The 21,993-nt window shown below is 35.0% G+C and overlaps 3 protein-coding genes across 18 annotated transcripts; 2 read left to right on the forward strand and 1 right to left on the reverse strand.

Moving 5' to 3' along the window:
• Positions 1-1,782: 1,782 nt before the first annotated feature.
• On the forward strand, positions 1,783-11,103 carry LOC137584928 (sodium/potassium/calcium exchanger 3). The gene is made up of 7 exons (XM_068300532.1): positions 1,783-2,147; positions 7,564-7,701; positions 8,909-9,216; positions 9,283-9,514; positions 9,575-9,721; positions 9,787-10,125; positions 10,210-11,103. The coding sequence occupies exons 1-7, from the start codon at positions 2,069-2,071 to the stop codon at positions 10,527-10,529; spliced, it is 1,563 nt and encodes a 520-aa protein (XP_068156633.1). The 5' UTR covers positions 1,783-2,068; the 3' UTR covers positions 10,530-11,103.
• Positions 11,104-11,261: 158 nt separating this feature from the next.
• LOC137584937 (uncharacterized) lies at positions 11,262-13,419 on the reverse strand. The gene is made up of 3 exons (XM_068300544.1): positions 13,255-13,419; positions 13,001-13,087; positions 11,262-12,763 (listed from the first exon to the last, which is right to left on the reverse strand). Exons 1-3 carry the CDS (start codon positions 13,312-13,314, stop codon positions 12,470-12,472), a joined length of 441 nt encoding a protein of 146 aa, XP_068156645.1. The 5' UTR covers positions 13,315-13,419; the 3' UTR covers positions 11,262-12,469.
• Positions 13,420-13,689: 270 nt separating this feature from the next.
• On the forward strand, positions 13,690-21,945 carry LOC137587194 (cytoplasmic dynein 1 intermediate chain). Of its 16 annotated transcripts, none has more exons than XM_068303485.1 (10): positions 13,690-13,840; positions 14,260-14,557; positions 14,623-14,769; positions 14,826-14,950; positions 15,404-15,436; positions 16,173-16,193; positions 17,532-17,579; positions 19,477-19,653; positions 19,728-20,650; positions 20,712-21,945. In XM_068303485.1, exons 2-10 carry the CDS (start codon positions 14,403-14,405, stop codon positions 21,063-21,065), a joined length of 1,983 nt encoding a protein of 660 aa, XP_068159586.1. In that variant the 5' UTR covers positions 13,690-13,840; positions 14,260-14,402; the 3' UTR covers positions 21,066-21,945. The 16 variants fall into 16 exon arrangements, with proteins under 16 accessions (XP_068159586.1, XP_068159587.1, XP_068159588.1 ...); XM_068303486.1 differs by having other exon boundaries at positions 19,498-19,653; XM_068303487.1 differs by having other exon boundaries at positions 19,501-19,653.
• Positions 21,946-21,993: the final 48 nt, after the last annotated feature.

The following is a 21,993-nucleotide window of genomic DNA, read 5'->3' on the forward strand; positions in this document are numbered from 1 at the left end:
CGATGTAATAAACTTAACCAATCTGTTTCAATTTCACACACACATACATAAACACAAGCTGGTAGTTCGTTGGTTAGTTAGTAACTCTACCGGCAATAGATTGATAAAATGTTTTGTTGGGGGGGGGAATTGTTGTTTTTCCTTCTTATCAGAACGCCAACTGTTCTGTCTGTATATTAATGACGGGAGACACACACACACACGCACACATACACCTCAGACATACACACGTGCATTTTTGTTTTAGGGTAGAGGGAAGTAACTTAAAATCAACATAAGTCAGAGCAGACCAAACTACTTCTCCTTTGCCTTCTCTATCTCGCTCTCTCTCGCTTTTTGTATCTCTTTGCATATTACAGAGATAGACTAAATTAATACCTGTTAAATCTTTGGGGAAATCATCATCTGGAATAACCTATAGTTATTTGGCAAATTCATGTCATTATGACGTGAATCCAAAATAAATTCTCTTCGCTCATTAATCGTTTAAAAATCATTAGAGATTTCAAACAACATTTTTATAGTTGAAATGTGAATCCCATTTTAACATGACATAAACAAAAAAATAAGGAAAAACAGCAGCTACATACCAAGAATCGGTCTATCAAAAGGAACAATTCAGGGGAATGCCAAAAACTTAGAAAGTCCCAGAGGATCGTTGTTAATCCTATGAACCTTAAACAAAAACTTTAATTTATGTGAAGTTTTCGATAAGGGAAAGCTTAAAGTAAGTTCTCAGGATAATCATTTCTTTTTTCTAATCTAATAGCCAATTGATTATAAGTATAAGCCAAATAGAAAGTTTTAGAATTAATATTTGATTGATTTATAAACAAAACAAATTTTGTCACAAATGTTTATTAAGGGCAATCAAATCTTATGCAAACTACATTTAAAAAAAAGGCTTTTAAACAAGGTTTTGCCATAAGTTAGTTAAATAAACTTTAAGAAATAGAATTTGAATATTTAGGGTCTCCTGTAACATAAGCTAAAATTGTATAAGTGTGTTGCTATCTCGCTCACTCTCACAAGCAGTAACGGACATTTGCACTCTATTTTAATTCTACTGATGAAAAACGTTTGTATGCATAATTATGGCTATTATTAAACGTATTTTTTCAGGTATGTCAATAAATATTAATAAGAAGTAACAGTGTTTTTTAAAAATTAAACGATTTTGAAACACGGAAGTGGTTAAACTAAACTAAACTAATCTTTCATAGCATCTGCTTAAATAGATCTTTATATGGAAACGTCTAAAACATTATTCGTGAGGTTAGTTTTGATTTTAAGTCAAGATCGTCTAAACGCTGGACTAGTATACCCACAGTTGAAGCCACATACATATGGGTTTTTGGTATTTTATGGTTTGAGGGGGTTTTCACGTAGTACCTACAATTATATACATATATACGTAGGTATATAAAAAACAATCAAGTCAAGAGAAGAGAGTAGTGAAAATTTAAACTCAACTGATAGTCAAATATAAAACAAAAAAAGGCGCACATGAATCAGACTAAAGCAAATAACTAAATGGGCTGGATAGGAGGGGCCAGACCTGAGAGATTTGGCTGGACTTGGCTTTGACTTTTTCGCTGCCTCTGACAACCAAAAACCCAACTGAGATATCTGTATCTTTATAAAAACCTTTCAATAACGTTGCGGGTCGCGGAGCTCTGCTGCCGTTGCCGCTGTCACTGCCGCTGCCGCGACGCGAACATTGCTGGCATTCGAGTTGTCGAGTTGTTGACTTGCCGCTATTATTAAGAGGGGCGAGCGCTGGTCGCACTTAATTAGTTGTGCGATACAATTCTAGCCAAGCGGTTGCTGGTAATGAAATTAATAGCCAGCTAAAACACAAAAAACAAAAAAAAAACTTAAATAAAGAATAACGACTAGGACCACAAAACGAACGTGTTGCGCATACGCCGTGTGTGACCGAAACATAAGAAATAAGAAACTCGCGTTTTTTGTGCTTGTGCTTGAGTTCCTTTTTTTTTCTTTGTTTTATTGTTTTTTTGTGATATTTCAAATTAAATTTCATTTCCCTTGCGTTGAGTTTCGTATAATGGTGAAGAGTAAATTACGCCTATTCATTGGCGCTTTGATATTGATTGTCAGCCTTATAGAGGATACTCAAGCAGAAGGTGAGCAATTGAACTGTTTCTTTTTTTTTTTTTTTGCTTTTTTCTTGATAACAGTTAACAGTTAGTAGATAGGTTGGGAAAATATAAAACTTTTGTGAATGTCAATAACACAAGTGCGATAATCCAAATGCCATACTTAGGTTTTGTGAATGAAAATGCTTAGCTAAGCAAGTGATTTTTCCAAAAAGAAACAAAACAAAACTAAATATTTACTTACCAAAAAATGTTTTCTCGAGAAATGTGTAAACTTCCTTTACCTAAAGAGGCTTAAAAAGAGTTTTTCAACGGAAGTGATCAGTCACTAGAACAAAAAAAAAAAAAGTGGGCAAATAGAATAAAACGGTTTTCCTCGGGATCAATATTGGAAAATAGCAATTTTTATTTCTTTGGAAAAGGAGATAACAATCTTATCGATTTGCCCACTTAATGGCAATGAAAAGAAATGAAAACTAAATCGAAAACTATGATGGTTATTTTCTTTCTTGTATTCAGTTGCTGGATATTAATGTTGCTGACTGTCACTTATCAGCCTTTTGCACTAAAGATGTTAAGAATCTCCCACCCAACCAAAAACAAAAACAGCAACAAAAGTTTATGACATTTTTGCAATGTCAGACTAAATCATTGGCTTCTTGTTATCTAGGCAAACTTTTATTTTACCTCCAACCAGATGTCAATAGCCATGGCCGCTTTTCTTTTTGGTCTCTGATTTATTTATTTATTTATGTTTATTTGCTATCGCAACAACAACAACAAAAACACGCACAAAAAAATACTTATTATATAGAAGGCAAACTTAATTTTTGATGGCTTTATGATGCCCAACACAGAAATCTATCTATTTATATAAATGTCTGATTCCATTATCAAAACACACACGCAGAGAGAGAAAGAGAGGGAGCTAGTGGGGACATCTAACATATTTAATCAATTTACTAAAAAAAATAGTTGCAATAGGCATTCAAGTTTCAGTAAGGATTAATGCAAACGCTTTCCATGTCGTATTAGAGAAATGTAAGGATCAAGATTTGTGGTCAAAAAAGAACTATTGGAAAACTAAAGAAGCTATATATTGGATGACTTTACCATTTAGTATAAAGATTTAGATTTTAGATTTAGGGGATTTTCACTTTGTCACTTTTAGATATTGAAAAGTGTAAAAGAAAAACCCTTAAAGAGTATACAAACATTGGCATGGCCTCTGTATTTGTTTTTGGGCTTAGTTGGGGGTTAGTTAAAAGCCATCGAAATCGAAAGTGTACCTGTACCTGATTACATTTTTTTGGTGGATTCCGATTAATATTGATAGAACTGGCCTATCAATCAGAAACAAGTGCTCTTATCCGGCTATTAATTGATCAAATCAAATTGAAAAGTGCAGGAAATAAAAACCAGAGATGGGATTCTTCATCCTCCATGAATTCTATAAGGCAATGAAGCAATGTCTAGCATAAACAATGAAAGATTGTTGTCATGACAGGTGATCCCCGGTGTTCTTTGTAAAAGGAAAGAAATAAGAAAAAAAAACTATATAGTCAGATCAACAGGGCAAGCCTTTGTGACCCCCTAAGAGACCCCATATTAAGAGATATTTATAAATACTTGGTAATTCCGCAAACAAAACAAAACAAATTTTTCACTGGAAACATGAAAAGAAATTTGTTTGATTTCATTGAATATTTCGATGATCAATTAGTGAGGAGGTACTTTTTGTATTTCTGTTTTGATTCACTCATTCGCATAATTATGCCAAGCACAAAATCAAGAGAACAAATTGTGAATCCAAAGTGTTTAAATAGATAAATAGAAGAGTGTCTATAGATTAATATAATAACTAATCATATTAATATAATTGCATGCATTTTCCCACAGTCGTCATGATAGTTAAATGGTTGAGCGCGAACAGAGGGAGAGGGGGGAGTGGGGGGCCACCTGGCGTTGGGGTCTGAGTGTGCCAACATTCCAAACGCCTATTAGCGTAGTAACACAACTAAGCATTATTATCTATTTATTTTATACTTTTTATTTTATTTGTACAGTATTTTGTTTTGCCGGCGCATATTTATCATGATCATCATTATCATCAACATCATCATCATCTTCATAGTATTTGTCGAACAAACAAGCTGGCAGGCAAACAACATGCTAGACAGCGCCACAAAACACTGTGCAACACAGAGTAGGAATAACCAGAGTCCAACGGCCAACTTAACGGCATGACTTGGCAGATTTTATGATCTCAAGCGAAGATCAAAGTTTGCGAATGAATGAATCATTAGATGACAATTCAATAACTTAGATATTCAGTCTTTTCTACCGCAACAGAATTTCAGGCAAATATTTCTAAAGTATGTTTGAGATATCTAAAGTGTCATTTGTTCTTACAAAGAAGATCGTTTCATAGCTCTTTGCCAATTCTTGACCATTTCACATTTACTTGTAATTCTCAACTAGTTCTAGCAGATATGCTGCTTGACTATTGGCAACTCTTAAGTCTTTGATTTTTGAGATAAATATTGATTTCTTAGAATTTTGTTAAGCCACAATAATCTCTTATCAGTTGTGGCTCAATCATGGCACTGCTGCTCAATTTTGTAGGGTAGTGTTTAGTTTCCCATGGGCCTAAACGATACCAAATTGTATTTACCAAACAATTAACAAGCAATGTTCAAGTCAGTTGGCAGGCAATTCAATGCGAATCAAATTCAAATTGTTTTAATTGAAGAAGAAAAATCAAAAGTGTTGCAACAAACTGTTATGGAATAATGCAAAATTTGCATTTCAACAACTTTACGAACAGCCCATGCGACACGGCGCATTAATTATAACACAAAACAAGACGATTATTGATTACAAACCGAACTGCTGTTGAATTGCACAATAAATATGGGACTCATAGTCTGCTTTGAGGAGGGGAGTGTTGTGGGCGGGCGTAAAGGGTAATTCCCCTAATTGCGGCCCAGACCCTGAACGTGCCCCCAGCCCCCTACCCCTTAGCGCGCCCTCGTAAATCTTACGATTTCTGTTTCAATCTGATGAGCCCTTAAACAAAATAAAACGAAACGAAACGCAGAAAAAAAAAAACACAAAATGCCCACAATAAGTTTTCTACAAATTCCGTAAACTTAATCAAAAGCACGAGATTTGAATTTGAATTCAATTTTGGTTTTTCATATGAATCGTGGAATATGAAAGATAGGTGGAAGGTGAAGGGGGGTGGGTTATTTCATTGCATTTTGCTATCAACAACAGTTCAATAAACTTGTTTATCGGCTTCTATTTGCTTATATTTACATTTGAATGCAAAGTTCAATTAGCTAAATTCCAAGCAGTGTGGGGGGGGGTAAGAGGGAGACACACACACTCTTTCAATGTGTCAAAGATTTTGAAGCTGTAGGGATAGGTCAAGAATCAAACCAAGTTAATTCCAAGCATATTGATTTTTAGTCTTAAATGAATCGATAACGTTTCTTTAATTTATACCAACTAACGGTAAATGCAATCAATTTGCCCCTTAAAGTATGCAATGCACTGACAAAGTGTTTATTATTTTCATTAACATTTATTTGAAAACATTTTCTATACTGAGTGATTGCTTTGAGAAATTTCTTTGTATGTTTCGAATGGACTGCTCAATGCATACTTTAGGGAACAAAAAATCCCCCCCTTTTTAGCCCAACTTACTCATGTATGTGGGTCAAAATACAATCACATCGATTTCGTTTTAAAGATCTCTAGACAATATCATTCTGGGTATATTTTTGATCTTTGTTCAAGAGATTTATCTGATTGCCATGTTTCAATTTCCAATTCAAGATTGCAATGTTTGTCTAATTATTCAATTATTAATGATTGCATTGATGTCGTCGCCTGATGTTCTTGTTGTTGTTGTTGCAGTAGTTGTTGTTCCAGTCTTTGTTCGTCTATAATGCCCAGGTGTAAGACTTGGCACGCAATTTTCTAGAATATTTTAATAACTACAAAAACCAAACATAATGAAAAGCTGCCGAGCGTAGCGCACGTGATCAAGGAATTTCATATTTACTTTTCAGTTATTTTAAGGTCATGAGAAGGGCCTGCATCTTTGGGTCTGGTTCTAATTCTGGGACTCGGACAACAAAAGAAAATATAATAACTAAAAAAAGCCCCTCCCCCACATTTGTTGTACCAGTTGTAAAGTTTATTCTTTTTCTTCTTAACCATTTTGTTCGACTTTTACAAGGGTTTGTCTGATATGATAAACGACAGACAGACATGTCGACTGCGTCTTGGTTTTTCCTTATAATCGGTGACTAGATAGATAAAAATACTAAATTAGTAGTAGGTACGTTTTGTTCTTTTAAGCCCAAAACAAAAACAACAAAAAAAAACGAAAAGAATTATTGCAAACAACCTAATAAAATAATTTACCAGGAACTGAAGAAATGAAAAACAAATTGAAATGGAATTTACAAATTTGAAGAATGAGTGTGTGATTTATTTTCAGCTGTCCATCACTAGTTAGTACCCTTTGTTGATATACATACCACCCTCCTTACCTCCAATCGATCTTGGCCTCAGCTCGGGGTGCAGTGGTTGGTGGGTGGTGGGTGCTGGCTGGTGGGTGAGTCGTTATATTGGCATCTAATCTAATAACTGGGCCATAATCATTTACCTATCTGCCTCGACGTTTAAATTGAAGGTGAAAATGTTGAAATGATTTTAATTGCCACTTCCCTAACTTATTTAAAAGTTGCTTGAATTCAATCAAACATTACGATTAATGCGATTCAGAGAGAAGAAATATCTAATTGTCTTTCAATCAATTGTATACATTCCTCTTGGAAAAACTATTTAAAAGTTAATTTCATTACACTCTCTTTAATGGAAGATCTTATTTTAAAGCGATCTGCAATTCGGATCAAATAAATATACATATATCGCATAGAGAGGGAAGCAGAGCCCAAACGGTGAGAGATTTACTAGGCCAAGAGGCGATTGAGAGAAATTTATTTATTAACCGCATTGATTTAAATCACCTTCACTGAATTTCATGAGAATTGACTTTCATAAGAAGCAAGGGGTTTTCCAATATTCACAACTTATCGAGGTATATGAAGGCTTTTCAATTGGAATATGGTGGGCACTTATAGAGTACCTATCAAGTGCCATAGAGTATGACAAGTTTTGCAATTATTATGCAGCTTTGATTTAAGCATTTGATTGCATTGTTTTGTGTTTTTTTTTTATCTACATGTGTGTCTGTCTTTCGGGGTGTTGTTAATCTTATCAAAAAATTAATTTTCCATTAACCTACCTAAAAAAAGAAGAAAAGAAGAAGGCCATGATCTTGAATGCACCGAGAGAAAAATAATCGAGTTCTAATCATTGAAATCTCTGTTCTTTGCTTTTCGTTTCGTTTCTTCTCCCTTGATAGCCCACAATGAGAGTAACTTTCTGGAAGTATCTTTGAGATACTTTGATGAACAGCTGCTGTACGATATACTGCCACGTGCCACATGTCCGGGCGAGGATGAGGCGTCACCGTTAGACGATTTTGCTGAAATATTTACAGGTGAGTTAATAATTGGTTTCTTTTTCCTGTCGGCTATTTAGTTAGTGATCAAAAGCAGGCCATAAATAGCACTTAGTAATCTGGGCTAACTAACTAACTACGCTGATTGGCCATTGTATAAAAAAATGTGATTTGATTTGATTGAACTTCATGATGATGATGGCTGATGATGTCATACGGATATGATTTGCTAATCGTCTTGAACTTGGCCATGCTTCATTTTATGTGTGTTCAATTTTAGCTTTATTATCATTATTATCCATGTCGTTTCGATCAATGCTTTTCCTGACTTATTATCTCTATTTTCTATCAATGGGGCCCATGGGTCAATACAAGTTTGATGATAAGGGGAAAAAATTCAATGGTCAATAAATCAGTCAAGGCATAAAGCACACACACACACACACAAACATACAAACATAACTATTATACAAACTGATTGTCTATTCAGACGGAATCCGTAATATGAACAGATTCAGCCAAGTCCCGACTCTTATCGCGGTAAACTTGAAATAGGGTCTATACTATATATGTACATATTTGTGATATGCCAGACTATAGTAAGTCTTGGAGTATGACCACGCGTATCCCTTAAACTTTTAATGCCATAAATACTTATAAATTGAAATTGGTCTAGATTCTAATGGGATTTGAGATAAGATTCAGATATGTTTGTGATTCTGTCATAGCAACGATTCCTTAGAATGAACAATTACCACATTTCTCTTTGTTGGTCTATATATAGCTCATTACGAGTACTTCCTGCCTTTAGGGCTACATTTGTTTTATTAATATGTATATAGAAGAACATAGTCATAATTTACACATGGTCTTTAAGTATTTATAAAGATTATTAGAGCAATAACTAAAACTCGCTCGTAAGTCACATAAAGTCAAGTACTTATTGTATTTAAAAAGGAAAACCTCATTGAAGTGACTTTTCACTGAGTTCTCTCAAAATCTCAAGAATGATGACCATGCACTTTTGAAATATTCAATTGTAAAGAATCTGAAGGCGAGCAGACTCCCAGATACTCTGCCAGTAAGTGTGAAAGCTACTTTTATATTAACCCTGTACTAAAATATTTAAACATACCGCTAAACTGCAAGCACACAGGCACTTTAGCGCACCCAACGATCAGTCTAAAAGGTTTATACTTTCATTTATTCAGTCTATAATAATTCCATTGTGAATTTCCATTTACAGTGGATCAACTGCGTCAGGGCTGGGTTGTACTTCATGTCTTCGCTGCCATCTACTTCTTCATCCTGTTGGCCATAATATGTAATGATTATTTTCTACCCACGGTGGAATGCATTTGCGAGGATCTGCATTTGTCCAAAGATGTGGCAGCGGCTACATTTATGGCCACAGCCACATCGATGCCCGAATTCTTTACGAATACGATCAGTACGTTGATCTTGGATTCTGATATGGGTCTTGGTACTATTATCGGTTCACTGATGTTCAATACATTGGGCGTGGCCGGACTGGCAGCTCTGGCAATCGATAAGGTATGTGCATTTACTAACCATCCATTTATGATGATCATGATGTTTCATTTGTGTGATCTTTGACAGCCAGTTCAATTGGATTGGTGGCCCATAGCTCGAGATTGCTTCATCTATATCTTCAATACGATTATTCTGCTCGTTCTGGCATGGGGTGGAAGTATTAGTTTTGTGGAATCTTGCATTATGATGGGATTTCTGGTGCTCTACTATCTGATTACGTTTAACAACAATAAATTTATGCCAGCCATACGTGTATTCATTGAGGATCGCATGAACTGTTGCTTCTCCACAAGATACGGTATGTAACGGCAATGGTTAGTTAGTTCTCTGTCGTCTGACCAGTTCGTCTCTTGTACAGATCTCACAGAGCCGCCAGAGAACAGTGCCAAGGCTCAGTTGCCGTTGAAAAAGGATCCGCTATCCGGTGATGGACTATTTGTGGTCAACTTGCCGGAGAATACTTCATCCATGTCATCGACAGCCAATCTAACTCACCCAAAGAATTGTAAGTTGTTATTTGGAGAAAACTCATGAATTTTGATTACAAACATTTGGTTTTTTTCTCCACAGGGAACGGTGAGGATGAGGAGGAAGATGAGGGTCCGCAAAGTATTTACGCCTATCCCCATGATGCTTCGCGTTTCATGAAATTCTGGTGGATCTTTGTATTTCCCATCAAATTCGTACTATCCTGGCTTATACCCCATCCCATGAAACATCGCCGTTTGTATCCATTGTCATTTATTATGTGCATCTTATGCATTGGTGGTAATGCCTATCTAATTGTCTGGATGTTGACCGCCTTTGGTGTGGCTATACATGTTCCCACCATAGTGATGGGCTTAACTTTTTTGGCTGCCGGCTCTACTATGCCAGAGGCCGTCTCCAGTCTGATCTCTCTGAGAAATGGTAAGTTAAATCAATTGCGAACTATGCATTTAAATGGCTAGATGATCTTAATTCCGTCTATTTCTTCTTTTAATTGGTTTTTAGGTGAAAGCGGCATTGGTGTCTCCAATTCATTGGGGGCCAACTCATTGGCCATTCTCTTGTCTTTGGGTGTGCCATGGTTTATCAAGAATTGCATACACTATAGCAGCGGTGAGCCCCAACAGGTTGGCACCCAGGGCATTGAGTATAATATCCTTATATTGATACTATCCACAATTGCTTTGTTCATAATACTCAGTTTCAGTGGCTATCGTCTAACGAAACGTGTGGGCATAGCCCTATTCACTGTCTATACGGTATTTATAGTGCTACAGATATTGATCGAGATGAATGTGTTCTTCCCATTGGATTGTTCTAGCTAATGCATCATATATCTGGCTGGTTACAGATATGATTTTTAGTATAGTCTGTTTGCTTGAACTTTTTTATTTCCCCTTTTTGAAGACTGCCCTACTTGAAAAAAGTGAGAAATCCAAAGAGAAGAGAACACTATTTATTTACAATCGATTTGTTGTTTGTTGTGTAACACCTACCACACCTCCCTCCCTTCCTCCACTCGTCCCCACCTGAAACCGCTCAAGTCTAGCTATAGTAAATCGTGTGTGTCACAAATTGAAATTGAACTAGAACCAAAGTTATATAATATGTGTATTAAAGATAATATTTTAAGTGCCCTGCGATATTCATACACATAGTCCGTATACAAAAAACAATATGGACTTTCCTTAAATTAGATACGATACGATGTTGTACATATGTATATATACTTATACCGAGGAGCATTATCATCATCTTGTTGATATTCCATAGAAACTATTATTACCTAATATATATATATATGTATGTATATATAATGTATATATTGCTAAATATTTACAGTTTGATACCATTGTTATTAATTTATAAATACATTCTAAGACCAATTTATTACCAAAAGCGTTTCGTTTTTCATTTTAATTAATTTTTCTTTCTTATCTATCAATCGTCGTCTAGAAGTGGCAACTTTTCAAGTGCGTTGATGACAATCGACATTGCGTTATTACCAGATGTTATTTGACCAAAATACATAATAAATAAAACTCTTAGTAATTTCATTTTTTTGTTGGGTTTTTCATTTTTTTCAAATACATCACAAAAATAAGTTTATAAATGAGATCAAACATTTTGCTTTGAACATAGATATAAAGGTTTACATATAAGTATATAATTAATATATTGTATGTATATATATTTATGGTTAAATCAAAAGCGATTTGAAGAGAAAAAAATTCTAGGCTAACCAATTGGTGTGTTTGTGTGTGTATCTTTTAGATATATGTATGTATCTGCATTCATCTTGATTTGATTCTCAACCTCTCAGGCTAATCAAGTTTATTATGTGGGATCTGTTCTGAATTTCTAATGCTTAGAATTAGAATTAAATTACATTTGCAAAATCTCAAACTAGAAAATACAATTATTTTTCTCTAGCAAAGTCGTCCAATCGAAATTTTTTCCAAATGCCGGTTACCGTTTTTGGAATCGTTTCTATAAGAAACTAATACTAAAAAAACATATAAAGATTTAATATATCTAAACTCATGTGTATGTGTTTGTCAAATTTTTGGCATAAGTAAGAATTTTAGAAATTCAGAACTTGCTCTCCAATATCGTTTACGATATTCCTTCTGTTGTGGTATAGAAGGAAGGGGGGCGGTGTGAGGTTAAGCGAATTATTACAATAAATATATATATATATATATTTATATAGAATTAATTGATTTTGCTTATTATATAAATAAATACTTGGTTTCTTTTGTCTTATTTGCTTTTTTACATACATACATACATACAACATGATTTTGGTAGTTTTTATATGTATATACACATAAATATAAGATATATATATAAAGGAAGTTTTAAAAACTCGCGACACATAGGTTAGAAGATACATGATTCTCCTAACCAACATATATATAATATAATCCCGTTTGCCTTCTTTTATTTTTTTGTTCTTTTTTTTATGTTTTTGTTTTTCTTTTGTTTAAACAAATCAGTCTGAGCAATTACAATTCAAATGTGCTGTGGTGACAGCTTTCAGCTGCTTCCGTTTCCGCTCCCTAACAACCTGTCAAAACCAATTGGCACACAAATATATAATATACATATGTATATATATATATATATATATGTATATGCACTTCTATATATATATACTGACTACACGTAATATCTGAGATAATTAGGCAAAATAGAAAACAAAACGGATACGAAAAACAAAACACAATGACAGGAGAACTTTCCTTATTTTTCCGTTTTTGCATTAAGTGCAGCAATGATGTCCGTTTTTAACATAGTAATTGTGCATGGCAACTGTACCATTTTTGCTATAGCTACCGCTTGCTCCATTATTATATTGCATACTATTAGGGGGCAATGCCATACCAGAGCTGAAGGTATTATTTTTGTTAGAATTAGCTAATCCAGATGAACCTGACGATGCCGATGTCGATGTTGTCTTATCGTCGGCACTGTTCGCATCTTTGTCTTTGTCATCACAGGCTTTTGAGGGATTCTGTACAACTTTACAGGTAAACTGCCGATGGGGTCCCGGATCCTGATGAGTTCAAAGGAGAATTGAGCTTAAATATCAGCATTTGAACAACACACAAACTACATTTAACAACATGTTTAACAGAAAGTATAGTTTCTTAATCGTTTTCAGGAATTGATTAATACCAAAAATATAAATACAGTAAATTTGCGGAAAAGCTAACACATTGTGATCCAAGCTAACTTTATGGACGTAAATTAAGGAACTCTGCAGTAATACGCAATATCGTATTGTCCTTACCTTTGGTTGTATGGGAAAGCAGCACCAGAGTATAAAGGCTATAAAGGCCACCATAGTGCCCACAAGCAATATGAAATCCTCGATAGTCTAAATATGAACAAAATCAATGTTAGTTGGAAATACAGAAGCGGATATATCTATGTATATATATATATATACATTTACGTATGTATACATATGTATATCTGTATATATATAAATGAGCTGTGCATGCTTTGTGCGTGTATGTGTGTATCTTATTCAGTCCCACTTACCGGCTCTTCGCCCAGCAACACATGATTGACCAGATAAAACAAATCATCGAAAGGTGTCATGTTGCGGTAAAACCCAAAATCTGTGTGGACAAAATTGTTTAAGTTTTCTTTTACATTTCGTTTGGCTCGTCTAGTTGCCGCTTTTTGTATGCATTTCAGTGTGGCCAACTTCGCAGGACCTGAAAAAGCTACAACAGCGTTACCAGCTTTTGAGGGCTTGAAGTTTAAAAATAAAATTCTATATTAGTCAAACCTAATTGAATTTAGCATAAAGTGTTCTTACGCAAATTGCCCCTTAAAAAACAAGATACAAATCCATTAGCTACAGGGTATTTAAATGTCTATCACATATTTTAGGTTTGAGTATTTAATTTGACCAGATAAGTATGAAAAAAAATACTAGAAAAATCGCAGCCCTTTTTGAGTGAGTCATTTTTGTTTATACTTTATATGGTCACACTGGTCAAAACATTGGAGTGGAGTTGCATTTTGGCATATAAAAGAATGTTAATTTAAGTGCATAAAATACGTAAATTAGCAACCACTATTCATCCATAGATAACCGTGCACAGCTAGCCCATTAAATGTAAGTATATAACATAAAACGATCTTCAGTAAGTGCAAACAATCTCCAATTGGAGACAAATGTGCCGACGGACACACACAAAAAAAAAAAACGACGTCACTACTTGGCATTTGCTTCGCACTAGAAAATTATTGATTTTTGTAATGCGCAAGCCATAGAAAAATAACTCTAGGTGTCTGATTGCAATGTGGGCTAATTTACATCTAAAAAACTTAAAAAATAGGTATAAAACTAAATTTGCATACATTTAAGCACACAGACACACACTAAACACGCATACATTCATATTTCTACACAGGTAGAAACCGAAGTCTGAGGAATTTCTTAACATTTGGTCGGTTAGTTGGTGACATCATCAAATCAACCGACGATTGGAATTAATCATTAACATAAACATAATTCGATTACTTTAATTGCAGAGATTTCAATTTGGAAAAGCACCCAAAGAAAGTATATTCGCACAAAAAGGCTATTGGAATAGTTTCGGTTCCACCCACCCACAAACACACACAATCATACACACCCACTTGTCGCCTCCGCAACACCCAAAAAAGGAAGAAACATGGATCGCAAAGCTGAGCTAGAGCGTAAAAAGGCCAAATTGGCTGCTTTGCGAGAGGAGAAAGATCGACGCCGTCGTGAAAAGGAAATCAAAGATATGGAAGAGGCAGCTGGACGCATTGGAGGTGGTTCTACCATAGATAAAGATCAGCGAAAGTAAGTTCTGCTTTAGCACAATATTTAAATAAATAAATGTTTATCCATTTCCTTATACCCTGTAGAGATTTAGATGAAATGCTATCATCTTTGGGCGTGGCTCCTGTTTCAGAAGTGTTATCTTCCTTGTCATCGGTTAATTCAATAACATCGGATAATTCCAATACACAAACACCAGATGCTAGCCTTCAGGCCACTGTTAATGGACAGGGGTAAATTTTACTATTAAATTGAATACGAGATAATTAACAATTATTATTATTTTCAGTGGCAAGAAGCAACCACTTAATCTCAGCGTTTACAACGTGCAAGCTACAAACATTCCACCAAAGGAGACTCTGGTCTATACGAAGCAGACGCAAACGACCAGCACTGGAGGTCATGAGCGTGATGGTGCGTATTATTTTGTTGTTTTTTATTTTCGGGAATATTTAGTCTTATTACCAAATTACCACTATTGTAACATCTATCCATAGTTTGTTTTCATCTGTTTTTATAATTAACTTGCGTGTGTCCGTGTGTGTGTGTGTGTGTGTGTTTTTTTCTTTAGTTGTATGTGAGTGCGTATGTGTGTGTGTGTTTCTTCTCTTGTCTAATCTACTCTGCCTTTACTATTTGATGATAATTGCTGCATGCCTCGTCCGCCTTCGACTTGTTCCTAAAATCAATGCAATACAATTCAGCTCAGTGAGTTTAGCTTCTGCGATTTAGAAACGCATCCCGAACCCCTCCCCCACCCGCCTCTTAACTATACATACATATATACAAAGAATCTCACCATGCATTTAACATAGTGAAATAAAATAACAAATACAGTTCTTTCTTGCCACTCATCGCCTCTGTCAGGATATATGGAGGACTGGTGGCGTCCACGTAAAGGTACTAATCTTAGTTTTAAGCAAAAAAAAAAAAAAAAAAAAAGACAAATTAACTCATATCTCAATCAGCACACAGAACAACAACAAATCAAAATAAATATAATAGGCGAAAACTCAATAAGAAGCCTGTCAATTCTACAAGTAACTACGATATTACTATTAATTATTAATAACAAACAGAAACCCTATTAATACATATGGGTTCTAATTAACCATTCGCTTTGCGAACAAATCAGTTATAAAAATTAATTTAATATCAAATTTTGAAACAAATTTCATTTTGGTTGCATGGCCTCTTTACGTTTAATATAAGAATTAAACAACCCAATTGGTCATTAGCAATTCGTTTAAACGTTGTAGTTACTTTCTACACGGATCCTGATTCGCTTAAATATTGCATTTGGTTGCAGGACCCCGTGTAGGGACAGGATATTAATCCTTACCTCCCCCTAACTACCACCCCAAAGACAAACACACACAAATAAACGACCTCATCTTGATTCATTTGTCCATCATCCATATCATTTGCTATATTGTAATATTCAACCACTGCAGTTTTTTAAACAATTTTTTTTGTACATAATTGATTATACCTACATACATATATCGGTATTTCGGTTAAATAATCACAAATACCTTAGCATAGTTTGAGCGCATTTAATAATTTGTCTATATATATATTTACTTTCTTCTCCTCCCTTTATCTGTTCTTGGTGCGCACGCAAAAAAAACTGCAGCTCATGCTACGGATTATTATGGTGAGTAGTCCTCCTTGTATGTTTGAGTAATTAAGTAGAGAAAAAGATACATTGAAGCTTTCACTCTAACAATTTGTACTATGTATATGTAGTAATCTACCTATACGACCGATTGATCTCCTATTTAGCATTATATATAGTACATCCTATGTATCCTATGTAGTTTGTTTTCATTCAATATCTTTTAACTGCCTTGCCTTTCTCTCTCTTTTAGTGTATTTAGATTGTGGCTGAATTTGTTCAATATATATACATTTATAAATCTCTATATATGTACATATATGCTACATATATGTTTAGTTGTATGTTATAAACTCCCTTCTTAAATCCTATTTAGATATATATTTCTTTATCTATCTCTTTCTCTCTGTTTATTTATGCATTGCTTTTTCGATCTTCGTTTCCGATTCGAATGTTTGATTTATACAAGAATCTATTATATATATATATTTCCCATACATACATGATTTATAATTGACTTGTTTTCAAATAGCTCTAGAGCCACATCGCCAGAAAAATAATTTTATATATATATACATTACAGTATCTAAAGAATAATAACTATATAATCGTTCAACTCCACCCAATTTATAAGTTTCATTTAAGTAATTGTGATATGCGATTTTTTTTTAAGTTTTATTCGCTCTTGATGATTTTTTTTCCCGATTTTGATTATTTTTTTCTTAGATATTTTTAACTAGATGAGGTTTTTATTTATTATATATATATATAATATATATTCTACTTATTTATAGTATTTTCTTAAGTCTGTTATTAAAATGTAAGACCCAGAAACACATACACACACACTCTTTCACACACATACACACACACACACACACACACACAAACTGCATGTGAAAGCACAAAATGATAAAGTCATGTATGTACTATATATACATATCGTATACCTACATATATAATTATCCATTTAGATTGTATGATAAAATTTTTCCACTTTCTTTTTTTTTTTTTTTTTTTTTTAAATTATTTAAACAATTTTTGTGTTCCATTAAAAGGCCAGTTGCTGAGCAGTCATTTATGTGCTAATTTTATGTTCAACACTAAAATCATAAATCCAATTTATATATACATTCTATATACATTTACATTACCTATATATTTTTATATAAATCTCTCGATTTATCGATTTATTTAACGATTTGGGCGGTATGTACCTACCTACCTTGAGGCCATAATTCGATTTTGAGCCAGTTGTTAATTTTTTTTCTAATTTCTTCTCTTTATTTTGTTTGTTCATTGCAAGAAAAAAAATTCACTAAAAATCAACAACAACAACCAATGTACAATATATTTATTTCTTTATATTTCTTCAAGATGAATACAATCTTAATCCGGGTTTAGAGTGGGAGGATGAATTCACAGGTAGGTACAGAGCAGCCCAAGGCAAAGAAAAAAAGAAGAAAAACAGTGAAACGGAATCAATCGACATGAAGCAAAATAGGAACGTGCAAATTCTCACTTATCGCGATAAAAATAAATCAAAATTCGTCTAAGAAAAATTTTAACGAGACAAGGTTCGAGCTAAGAAAACCAAAATAAAATAAATCACATACGCCCAAACACAACACAACATACACACACACACATAATATATATACCCAGAAACATGCACATACACTTACACAATCTCATGCACATTCATAATGACCCTTATACCTAACCGATCATCAATCAGATTGCTTGTGTAACTTCAATCTACATATATAGTTGTATGCTTCGGTTAAATCCGATGATATCGGTCCCTCCGTCGCCCCCTTCATCTATCAGATGTCAATTACCATCTACTTTTACCATACCATTATTCGAAATTACTGAATTCCATATCCTTTTTTCTATGTATTGTCTAATACTCTTACTGATCTAACCTAAAGTCTTCTAACACAAGCACTCATTTCGATTTTCTATCTCTAATCGCATCTTAAACTATCCAGGAAATGCAACCAGTAACCATTATGACATAAGTGTTGGTAAATCTTCAATTATGCTTTATAACTGTCCGCCGTTATAAAATGAATTTTGGTTGCATTACCTAGTATTTTAGACCACTACTAACAAATGTGTATAGGGGATGCTTAATTATTCAAGAGTTTAGGAAAAGTTGATTGAACAAAATCTCTCGAAATTGTTAACGATGCCTGAGATGCACTTACTCTTGCCTTTTCTGTCAACACGTCAGGCACACACAGGCAAATGTGATGAGGTGGAGTCGGCGTTACTTCTAGCTCCTGCTCAACAACTCCAAAGCTCAGCACTCTCCCAACTCTCTTACTGTCCCTCTTTATCTGTCTCGCTCAACAGTGAATGAATATTTAATCGGCTGATAGTATTAAAAGACTTACTTATACATATATATATCTAGTTTAAACTATATAATATATATATATATATATATACATCTAATTTTAAGTGGAAAATTTATAAACTGGGTGGAGAATTAGGCAAAGATATACTTACGATATACGATACGATATTTGAACAAAAAATTGCAATTATAATTAATAACACGATGTGCCAGGCATATAGAGTTGGAACAAAGTAATTGTAAATGTGTGTTTTACCCCTTATACTAGTATATATACATATAACTGTATAAAAGAAAAAAAATTGGCTTTGTACATTCTTTTATTGTGGTGGATAATGATTGGATTGTAAACTGTACATAATCAAAAGAAAAATAACAGATGAATGTACAAATACAAAATGTATATCATTTAAAAATCCACTACTGGAAATTTGATATGCGGACTCCACTCTCTTTCACTCTCTCTCTCTCTCTCTCTCACTCACTCACTCACACTTTCTTTCTGTGTGTGTATAACAGTTATAACACTCATGCACCTGCCTCTTCGTTCTGACACACTTACAAAAAAAAACACACAGTAAACGCTCATACATAACTTCAACTAAACAACATGAAAAGACATGTACGACTTTCTCATTACCCTTTTTTCACCGCTTACGCTTTCCCACATCCCCAAAAAGTAACACCTCCCACAAGTCTCCTTCCTGACGCCCTCTTTCCAAACGCACATAAAGAACAAAGCCAAACAATAAAGCCACATGAAAAATTCAGAGAGAAACGAAAAGTGTACAGTTGTTGCTTTTTAATTGAAGAATCTGAAGAACGTAAATGCGAAAATGGAAGCAAACACTCTAAACTCTAACTATGAAATGAAAGAGCATTAAGAAAAAGTAGAATTGTTCCTGTTCTGTCGATTGTCATGTTCCTCTAGCTGTGTTAGTTTTATACCTTAAACAGTGCTTGCATTTGATGCCCAAGGAGATGACGAAGAGAGCTCGCTGCCCCATTTGGATCATGGTTTCACTTCCAAATTGCCGCCTGGTTATTTAACTCACGGTCTACCCACGGTCAAGGATGTCGCCCCAGCCATTACGCCACTCGAACAAAAGAAAGAGCAAGAAGAGAAGAAGGAAGGTAAGTAAACATCCACACAGAGATCTTTTTTCTGATTCATAAAATGACGTTTTTGTTCTGTTTGTGTTTTTTAGTCAAGGAGCTATCGGAGGAGCAGAAACAGATGATTATTCTATCCGAGGATTTTCAGAGATTTGTTGTGCGCGCTGGACGCGTCATTGAGCGTGCTTTATCGGAAAATGTGGACATCTATACGGACTACATCGGCGGCGGAGACAGCGAGGAGGCTAACGACGAACGTTCTCATGCTCGACTCTCATTGAATCGAGCTTTTTACGACGAACGCTGGTCAAAGAATCGCTGCATCACCAGCATGGACTGGTCCACACACTTCCCAGAGCTAGTGGTGGCCTCATATCATAATAATGTGGAAAGCCCCAATGAACCGGACGGTGTGGTCATGGTGTGGAATACAAAATTCAAGAAGCAAACACCTGAGGATGTCTTTCACTGTCAGAGCTCAGTGATGTCCACCTGCTTTGCCAAGTTCAATCCCAATCTGATTCTCGGTGGCACCTATTCAGGGCAAATAGTACTTTGGGATAATCGTGTCCAGAAGCGTACTCCCATACAGCGTACCCCATTAAGTGCGGCAGCTCACACACATCCCGTGTACTGCCTACAAATGGTGGGCACTCAGAATGCGCATAATGTCATCTCGATATCATCAGATGGTAAATTGTGCTCATGGTCGTTGGATATGTTGTCGCAGCCACAGGACACTTTGGAACTGCAGCAGCGACAGTCAAAGGCCATTGCCATCACCTCAATGGCTTTTCCGGCCAATGAGATCAACAGTCTGGTTATGGGCAGTGAAGATGGTTATGTCTATTCGGCATCACGTCATGGCCTTCGCTCAGGAGTAAATGAGGTATTCGAACGACATCTGGGACCCATTACTGGCATCTCAACGCATTATAATCAATCGTCTCCGGACTTTGGTCACCTGTTCCTTACCTCGTCCATTGACTGGACCATCAAGTTGTGGTCGCTTAAGGTAAATTAAATATATTTCCAGTCATATTCCAATATGCATTCTATGATTTTGCTTTTTGCAGGACACGAAACCGCTGTACTCGTTTGAGGATAATTCCGATTATGTTATGGATGTCGCTTGGTCGCCCGTTCATCCGGCATTATTCGCTGCTGTCGATGGTAGCGGTCGTCTTGATTTATGGAATCTCAATCAGGACACCGAAGTACCAACAGCATCGATTGTTGTCGACGGTGCGCCAGCGCTCAATCGTGTCTCATGGACGCCATCCGGCCTCCATGTCTGTATTGGCGATGAAGCCGGAAGGCTCTATGTATACGATGTTGCCGAGCATTTGGCGCTACCGTCGCGCGATGAATGGCCGCGATTCAATACGACGCTCAGTGAGCTCAAGATGAACCAAAGCGATGAGGTCTAGGGGGGAAGGGGGTTTGGTTCAGGCATAGCCCATAGCCGGTAGTAGTTAATAGTTCATAATGCTTCCTTCCCCCTATTTCTCTCTCTCTCTCTCTGTCTCTCCACTTTATCCATATAGCTGATATCATAATTTTCTATCCTTGTTTCTAATTTTGTTTATTTTAAAATTTTCGTTATGTGGCCAGAGGGGAGAAGAAGAAAAAATCGAAGAAAAAAAGAAAAGACTTTGCATGAATTTAATTTATAAATTGTTTTATATATAAATTTCTTCTCGATTATTATAATTTTTTTTAGTTTTGCTAGCTGTGAATAGATTTCCCTGCCTCTTTAAATTGCTCACAATTTCACAATTGAATGCTCAGCATTTTCCTAATCCTCTGCCCTCATCTCTGCAAGATAAGATTCATTAAATGAAATTCGAAACATGAACGAAATCAGATAGAAATTGCACAAGCTATATATGCATAAATAATTTATGGTCTCTCCCTTCCACTTTTAAACGGTATTGTAATTTATTTTGTATTAGATATTTGTTTCTGTTATTTTTTTTTTTTTGTCTTTTTGTTCGGTTTCGGCCAGTGATGATGAAAAACGAACAAAAAGAAAAAATGCATTCATCTAAATATACATATATACCTACATCTAAATCAAGCATATATACATATGTATATACATATATATAATGTATATTAAATGAATGCGGCGGACAAGAAAGATGAAACAAAAATATGAGACAACACACAAATTAAGCATATAGACCTGATAAAGATGAAATACGAGAGCAAGAAGCGAATTAACTGAAGAACCCAAAATGTAAATGTATTAGAATGAAACCTATTTAACGAGATTAAATAAAGATAATATCTATTAATATATATATACATACATACATCGTACAACGTGTACAACAAATGATTCGACTACGAGTA

This window comes from Drosophila tropicalis, unplaced genomic scaffold, assembly GCF_018151085.1.
Source record: "Drosophila tropicalis isolate 14030-0801.00 unplaced genomic scaffold, ASM1815108v1 contig_158, whole genome shotgun sequence".
In the NCBI taxonomy this organism is placed as follows: domain Eukaryota; kingdom Metazoa; phylum Arthropoda; class Insecta; order Diptera; family Drosophilidae; genus Drosophila; species Drosophila tropicalis.